At 59.5% G+C, this 8,791-nt stretch overlaps 1 protein-coding gene across 2 annotated transcripts; it reads left to right on the top strand.

Moving 5' to 3' along the window:
• Window positions 1-1,559: 1,559 nt before the first annotated feature.
• On the top strand, window positions 1,560-8,454 carry dpm3 (dolichyl-phosphate mannosyltransferase subunit 3, regulatory). Of its 2 annotated transcripts, none has more exons than XM_059643986.1 (3): window positions 1,560-1,675; window positions 6,276-6,426; window positions 7,733-8,454. In XM_059643986.1, the coding sequence occupies exon 3, from the start codon at window positions 7,792-7,794 to the stop codon at window positions 8,068-8,070; it is 279 nt and encodes a 92-aa protein (XP_059499969.1). In that variant the 5' UTR covers window positions 1,560-1,675; window positions 6,276-6,426; window positions 7,733-7,791; the 3' UTR covers window positions 8,071-8,454. The 2 variants fall into 2 exon arrangements, with proteins under 2 accessions (XP_059499969.1, XP_059499968.1); XM_059643985.1 differs by having other exon boundaries at window positions 7,730-8,450.
• Window positions 8,455-8,791: the final 337 nt, after the last annotated feature.

The following is an 8,791-nucleotide window of genomic DNA, read 5'->3' on the forward strand; positions in this document are numbered from 1 at the left end:
ACACACACACACGCACACACAGGGACTGAGCATGCACGCACGCGCACACACACACACACACACACACACACACACGGACTGAGCATGCACACACACACACACACACACGGACTAAGCATGCGCACACACACACACACACACACACACACACACACACGGACTGAGCATGCACGCACACACGCACGCACACACACACACACACACACACACACACACACACACACATAGGGACTGAGCATGCAGGGATAGGGACGGGTGGGGCTGGAGGGGGTGACAGCGATGGGGAGGGGGTGTAGGGGGATGGAGGGGGTAGACAGAGATTGGGAGGGGGTGTAGGGGATGGAGAGGGTGACAGAGATAGGGAGGGGGTGTAGGGGATGGAGGGGGTGACAGGGATAGGGAGGGGGTATAGGGGGCTGGAGGGGGTGACAGAGATAGGGAGGGGGGGAGGGGGTGTAGGGGATGGAGGCGGTGACAGGGATAGGGAGGGGGTGACAGAGATAGGGAGGGGGTTTAGGGGGCTGGAGGGGGTGACAGAGATAGGGAGGGGGTGTAGGGGGATGGAGGGGGTGACAGAGATAGGGAGGGGGTGTAGGGGAATGGAGGGGGTGACAGAGATAGGGAGGGGGTGTAGGGGGATGGAGGGGGTGACAGAGATAGGGAGGGGGTGTAGGGGGATGGAGGGGGTGACAGAGATAGGGAGGGGGTGTAGGGCAATGGAGGGGGTGACAGAGATAGGGAGGGGGTGTAGGGGGTGACAGAGATAGGGAGGGGGTGTAGGGGGATGGAGGGGGTGACAGAGATAGGGAGGGGGTGTAGGGGGATGGAGGGGTTGACAGAGATAGGGAGGGGTTGTAGGGGGATGGAGGAGGTGACAGAGATAGGGAGGGGGTGTAGGGGGATGGAGGGGGTGACAGAGATAGGGAGGGGGTGTAGGGGGATGGAGGGGGTGACAGAGATAGGGAGGGGGTGTAGGGGGATGGAGGGGGTGACAGAGATAGGGAGGGGGTGTAGGGGGATGGAAGGGGTGACAGAGATAGGGAGGGGGTGTAGGGGGATGGAGGGGGTGACAGAGATAGGGAGGGGGTGTAGGGGGATGGAGGGGGTGACAGAGATAGGGAGGGGGTGTAGGGGGCAGGAGGGGGTGACAGGGGTAGGGAGGGGGTGTAGGGGGCTGGAGGGGGTGATAGAGATAGGGAGGGGGTGTAGGGGGATGGAGGGGGTGACAGAGATAGGGAGGGGGTGTAGGGGGATGGAGGGGGTGACAGAGATAGGGAGGGGGTGTGGGGGGGTGGAGGGGGTGACAGAGATAGGGAGGGGGTGTAGGGGGTGACAGAGATAGGGAGGGGGTGTAGGGGGATGGAGGGGGTGACAGAGATAGGGAGGGGGTGTAGGGGGCTGGAGGAAGAGGGCGGGGTTGGGGGTGGGGCTGACAAATTGAGGGGGGTATTGGGGGGGTGGTCTGATTCAAAGGGAACGTCTGAGTCTGATGCGCAGGCGCTGAGCTTGCCGCGTCGCCTCGCGGGAATTGTAGTCCTCAGACGCCCAGATCTGACGTCACGCGCTCCGCCCTTTGGAAGGGCGCGCAGGGACAGACTACAAGTCCCAGAGCCGCCGGCGCCACGTATTTCCGGTTGACGGGCCTGCAGGCGGAGCGGGTAGCTGGACGGAGCAGGTACGGGGCGAAGGGAAGGCGCGCTGGTTGTGCGGGCGGCGCCATGAAGCGGCTGCTGCTGCTGCTCCAGGCCCGGGTTATAACCCGTCACCCCGTTTATCCAGGGGCGGGTTGTGAGCAGAGTGGGATTGGGACGGGGTGAGGAAGGGTCATGGCCGTGTCGCCATCGCCTTGGCGCCGCTGTACGTCGTCGGTGACGTCAGACACCGCTGGGGGCGGGGCTCGGCTGTGACCCACCCCCTTGACCATGCACCCTGGTCACAGGATCCTCCTCATCCCATACAACCCCCATCCCTCTACCCACCCAGCCATGTGCCACACTTCACAGGGCAAGAGCGAGGCCCCTCAGCCCATCGGGTCAGTGCCAGCCCACGAAAGCACAGCCCACTTCATCACTGTAACATGGCATTTCCCACGGCCATCCCTAACCCGCACATCCCTGGGCACTACGGGACAATTTAGCACGGCCAATCCACCCTAACCCGCACATCCCTGGGCACTACAGGACAATTTAGCACGGCCAACCCACCCTAACCCGCACATCCCTGGGCACTACGGGACAATTTAGCACGGCCAACCCACCCTAACCCGCACATCCCTGGGCACTACGGGACAATTTAGCACGGCCAACCCACCCTAACCCGCACATCCCTGGGCACTACGGGACAATTTAGCATGGCCAACCCACCCTAACCCGCACATCCCTGGGCACTACGGGACAATTTAGCACGGCCAATCCACCCTAACCCACACATCCCTGGGCACTATGGGACAATTTAGCACGGCCAATCCACCCTAACCCGCACATCCCTGGGCACTACGGGACAATTCAGCACAGCCAACCCACCCTAACCCGCACATCCCTGGGCACTACGGGACAATTTAGCACGGCCAACCCACCCGAACCCGCACATCCCTGGGCACTACGGGACAATTTAGCACGGCCAATCCACCCTAACCCGCACATCCCTGGGCACTACGGGACAATTTAGCACGGCCAATCCCACCCTAACCCGCACATCCCTGGGCACTACGGGACAATTTAGCACGGCCAATCCACCCTAACCCGCACATCTCTGGGCACTACGGGACAATTTAGCACGGCCAATCCACCCTAACCCGCACATCCCTGGGCACTACGGGACAATTTATCACGGCCAATCCACCCTAACCCGCACATCCCTGGGCACTACAGGACAACTTAGCACGGCCAATCCACCCTAACCCGCACATCCCTGGGCACTACGGGACAACTTAGCACGGACAATCCACCCGAACCCGCACATCCCTGGGCACTACAGGACAACTTAGCACGGCCAATCCACCCTAACCCCCACATCCCTGGGCACTACAGGACAATTTAGCACGGACAATCCACCCTAACCCGCACATCCCTGGGCACTACGGGACAACTTAGCACGGACAATCCACCCGAACCCGCACATCCCTGGGCACTACAGGACAACTTAGCACGGCCAATCCACCCTAACCCCCACATCCCTGGGCACTACAGGACAATTTAGCATGGCCAATCCACCCTAACCCGCACATCCCTGGGCACTACAGGACAACTTAGCACGGCCAATCCACCCTAACCCGCACATCCCTGGGCACTACAGGACAACTTAGCACGGCCAATCCACCCTAACCCCCACATCCCTGGGCACTACGGGACAATTTAGCATGGCCAATCCACCCTAACCCGCACATCCCTGGGCACTACGGGACAATTTAGCACGGCCAATCCACCCTAACCCGCACATCCCTGGGCAGTACGGGACAACTTAGCACGGCCAATCCACCCTAACCCGCACATCCCTGGGCACTACGGGACAATTTAGCACGGCCAATCCACCCTAACCCGCACATCCCTGGGCACTACGGGACAATTTAGCACGGCCAATCCACCCTAACCCGCACATCCCTGGGCACTACGGGACAATTTAGCACGGCCAACCCACCCTAACCCACACATCCCTGGGCACTACGGGACAATTTAGCACGGCCAATCCACCCTAACCCGCACATCCCTGGGCACTACGGGACCATTTAGCACGGCCAATCCACCCTAACCCGCACATCCCTGGGCACTACGGGACAATTTAGCACAGCCAATCCACCCTAACCCGCACATCCCTGGGCACTACGGGACAATTTAGCACGGCCAACCCACCCTAACCCGCACATCCCTGGGCACTACGGGACAATTTAGCACAGCCAATCCACCCTAACCCGCACATCCCTGGGCACTACGGGACAATTTAGCACGGCCAATCCCACCCTAACCCGCACATCCCTGGGCACTACGGGACAATTTAGCACGGCCAATCCACCCTAACCCGCACATCCCCGGGCACTACGGGACAATTTAGCATGGCCAATCCACCCTAACCCGCACATCCCTGGGCACTACGGGACAATTTAGCACGGCCAATCCACCCTAACCCGCACATCCCTGGGCACTATGGGACAATTTAGCACGGCCAATCCACCCTAACCCGCACATCCCTGGGCACTATGGGACAATTTAACACGGCCAATCCACCCTAACCCGCACATCCCTGGGCACTACGGGACAATTTAACACGGCCAATCCACCCTAACCCGCACATCCCTGGGCACTACGGGACAATTTAGCACGGCCAACCCACCCTAACCCGCACATCCCTGGGCACTATGGGACAATTTAGCACGGCCAATCCCACCCTAACCCGCACATCCCTGGGCACTACGGGACAATTTAGCACAGCCAATCCACCCTAACCCGCACATCCCTGGGCACTACGGGATAATTTAGCACGGCCAATCCACCCTAACTCACACATCCCTGGGCACTATGGGGCACATTCCCACAGTCAACCCTCCCTAACCCGCACATCCCTGGGCGCTACGGGACAATTTAGCATGGCCAACCCACCCTAACCCACACATCCCTGGGCACTACGGGACAATTTAGCACGGCCAATCCACCCTAACTCACACATCCCTGGGCACTATGGGGCACATTCCCACAGTCAACCCTCCCTAACCTGCACATCCCTGGGCACTACGGGACAATTTCCTCTCCAAGAGGCCCTCAGGGCACAAGGTTGCCCTCGCTCGAATATAACCTTCCCCTGGTTTCCTCCCTCGACGAGGCACTCAGGTCGTAGGATTGCCCTCCCTTGAATATAACCTGCCCCTGGATGCCACAGGGCACCCGTTTTCCAGGATGGCACTGCTGCCTTCAGGCAATTCCTTTGTCCCTCGTCGCCTCTGAATGAGGTGTCCAGGTTGCAGGATCGCTGCTGCTCCCTACCCCCGTGCCAATGGCGCCTGTATGCCATCACAGGATCGGCCCTTATCTCTGCTCACCAGTGTGTCACCAGTCGACCCCCCCCCCCCCCCCCCCCCCCGCCAGTAAGACGCTGTGGTGAGAAGATGAGGTGCACGGGTCACGGGGGTGACTTGGTGTTCACCAAGTGACCTCCTGTTTGAAGCGGCCACTGTTCACCAGGTGTTGTCAGTTTCGATTCATACACTCAGACACCGAGATTCCTTTGCTCCTCGGAGATCGGCAAACACTAGCGTTTTTGACAACATCGTCCAACCCGTCCAGATATCCTAAACTAATCGAGTTCTGAGGAAGGGTCACCGGACCCGAAACGTTAACTCTGTTTTCTCCTCCACAGATGCTGCCAGACCTGCTGAGCTTTTCCAGCAACTTTGTTTTTGTTCCCCATTTGCCCCCTATCCCTCTAACCCCTTCCTATCCGTGTCCCCATCCCGATGCCTTTTAAATGCTGTAACTGTACCAGCCCCCACCCACTTCCTCCTTCCACACACGCACCACCCTCTGTGTGAAAAAGTTACCCCTCAGGGCCCTTTCCCCTCTCACCTTAAACCTATGCCCCTCTAGTTTTTGGACTCCCCCTACCCCTGGGGGAAAAGACCTTGTCTATCCCCCCTACCCATGCCCCTCATGGGTTTATAAACCTCTATAAGGTCCCCCCCTCAGCCTCCGACACTCCGGGGAAAACAGCCCCAGCCTCTCCCTGTAGCACAAACCCTCCAACATCCCTGTAAATCTTTCCTGACCCTTTCACAACATCCTTCCTGTAGCAGGGAGACCGGGATTGAACGCAGTGTTCCCAAAGTGGCCCTAACCAATGTCCTGTACAGCCCCAACATGACCCTCCCAACTCCCTGTACTCAACGCACTGACCCATAAAGGTAAGCGTACCGAACACCTTCCTCACCGCCGTGTCTACCTGCAACTCCACTTTCAGGGAGCTCTGTACCTGCCCCCCCCAAGGTCTCTCTGTTCAGCGACACTCCCCAGGGCCTCACCATTAAGTGTGTAAAGTCCTGCCTTGATGTGCCTTTCCCCAAAATGCTGTGCCTCACATCTATCTAACTTAAACTCCATCTGCCTCTCCTCGGCCCCATCTGATTGAGCTCCCATTGTGCTCTGAGATAACCTTCTTCGATGTACGCTACACCTGGACTGTTCCTCTGCACTGTACTCCAATTTGCAGCCCTTTGGTTCAGTGCGGAGTCAGTCTTGTTTTGTGAACTCCTTTTCAGCACCTGCTTTCTGAACTCTTCTTTGTCTCAGCAGCTAGTGTAGCCGCTGGGGTGTGCTACAGAGATACGTGTGGAGAACTCCACCTCCAGCAGTTTCCATCGACGGATCAAAATTTTCGTTGGCATTCCGTTTACCTTCTGAATTGCTTCGCTACGTCTGCGTGCAAACCTCCAGTGCTTCTTGGGTGAGTAAGCCCCTGGCTTTCTGCCTGCTCACAGCGAACATCCTCTCCTTCCCCACATTTTGTTCCCTCTATAGCCCGCTCACCGAATCTGTTGCTGTCCATCCGCAGCCTGTCTCCAAACAGTCCTCACAGTCTCTTGCTTGGGATCATTTACGTCTGAGCACTGAGCCTTATGACATTTCTGTAGTCACAGCCTGTTACCGTCTGTCTTTCTCCCTCCCTCCCTCTGCCTGCCTGTTACTCCCCTCTTTCCCCCTGCACGCTCCACCCTATCGCTTCTTTTGTCTTACTCTCCAGGGGTGTGTGTGTCACTCTGTCTCAGTGCCGCCCAGTGACTGATCGTCTGTCTCGATCTCTCGCTGTCTCTATTTTTCACTGTCTGTGTGTGTGCCTCCCTGTTCCCACTCCATCCCTCTCTGTCTCTCCTCACTCCATCTCTTACCCCGCCCCGACACGCTTCCCTGCCCTGCCTCCCCCCTCTCGCACGCCCTCTCTCCCCCGTCGCGCACGCCCTCCGTCCCCTCCCTCCCTCCACATTGCTCTCCCTCCTCTTGTCGTGCTACACCCCCCACTCCCTCCCTCTCGACTTCCTCTTTGTCTCAATCTCTCTGATTCTCTCTCTCTTTTTCTCTCTCTCCACCCACCCCCCCGCCTTCTCCCAGTTGTCCCATCTCCCTCCTCTGTCTCCCTGCTCCCCCGACTCCGTCCTTGTGCCCTCTCTGTCCCTGTTCCCTCCACCACCCCCACCCCATATTCTGTGGCCCCTCTCACTCCTTGACCATCACCTCTCCCTGCCCCCTTTCTTTCTCTCTCTCTCTCTCTCCCTGCCCCCTTTCTTTCTCTCTCTCTCTCTCTCCCTGCCCCCTTTCTTTCTCTCTCTCCCTGCCCCCTTTCTTTCTCTCTCTCCCTGCCCCCTTTCTCTCTCTCTCCCTGCCCCCTTTCTCTCTCTCTCTCCCTGCCCCCTTTCTCTCTCTCTCTCCCTGCCCCCTTTCTCTCTCTCTCTCTCCCTGCCCCCCTTCTCTCTCTCTCTCTCCCTGCCCCCTTTCTCTCTCTTTCTCTCTCTCTCCCTGCCCCCTTTCTCTCTCTCTCCCTGCCCCCTTTCTCTCTCTCTCTCCCCCTGCCCCCTTTCTCCCTCTCTCTCTCTCTCCCTGACCCCCCGCTCCCCCATGCCATGTGGGGGGCAAAGATGCCATTTTAGCCAATACCACGTTGTGTAACGTTTGTTCAGCCATGTCTCCTACCCAGACGGGGTTTCTAGCCTCTCTCTGTGGGTTTAATTTATCTCTCACTCTCTGTCTTTCAGCAGGAGCGGAGAGAGCAGACCCCTTGCCTCGCCCCTCGCCCTCTGGAACGGGGACCCTGACCATGACGAAGCTCGCCCAGTGGGTCCTGGCGCTGGGACTGCTCGGTGGGACCTGGGCCGGGCTGACCTTCGACGCCCTGGGCCTGGGGCTGCCGGAGTCCGGCCGCCGTCTCCTGTGGCCGATGCCCGCCTACCTGCTGGTGACCTTCGGTTGCTATTCCTTGGCCACCGTGGGCTACCGGCTCGCCACCTTCAACGACTGCCAGGGGGCAGCAGAGGAACTGCAGGCTCAGATCCATGAGGCGAGGATGGACCTGGTGGGACGGGGCTTCCGCTTCTGAGGTGGGGCGGGGTCATTGGCTGGTGATGTGTGCGTATCGCACCCACCACCCCCCCGTACCACAAATTGGCTCGCTCCTGCTCCCTCCTCACCCTCTCTGCGCAGTCCAACACCCCGCCCTCCCCAATCCGAACTGGAAGGCCTGAATCATCCCTGACCTCCCTGCGCTCAGAACTGGTTTTGGGGAGTGAGGGGGCAGTTGGAGGGGAAAGAGGGGGACAACCCCCCCTTTCCCTCGTCCGCCTTCCCTCCACATCTGCGTCTTCCCAACACCCGCCCACCCCCAAAAATACCATTCCTGCGTCCCTCTGACCTCCATTGTCTCTCGGGGAGGCGCAAGGGGCTGGAACGGAGGGTTGGGCGGGAGACGGGGGGGGGGGGGCCCTTGGAAGGTGAGAGTGCAGACGTGGTCGCGACGGCTCCTGCAGCCAAATAGCGCTGCCCCGCAGGGAACACTCTCGCGCCTTTCGGGGCTGGGAGGGAGGGAGAGGGACGGGGGCTGGGGTAGTGGGGTTTGGGGATGGAGTGTGTGTCGTGAAACCGCAGAGATCAATCAGAGCGAAGATGGAGGGAAATGGCGGTGGGGGGGAGGTGGGTCAGCTTGGCGGGATTGACATTCAGTGTGCCTCCTGGCCTCGCCTCGAGCGAGGGGTGACCGCGGTGCGCACATTCTGAACGGGGGACGACACGCCGAGAGCGAACAGCGAAGGCCGTTCGACGGG

This window comes from Stegostoma tigrinum, unplaced genomic scaffold (assembly GCF_030684315.1).
Source record: "Stegostoma tigrinum isolate sSteTig4 unplaced genomic scaffold, sSteTig4.hap1 scaffold_381, whole genome shotgun sequence".
NCBI lineage: Eukaryota > Metazoa > Chordata > Chondrichthyes > Orectolobiformes > Stegostomatidae > Stegostoma > Stegostoma tigrinum.

What these genes read in the sequence shown, in the direction of transcription:
- dpm3 (XM_059643986.1), top strand. Translation starts at nt 7,792, where the DNA reads ATGACGAAGCTCGCCCAGTGGGTCCTGGCGCTGGGACTGCTCGGTGGG.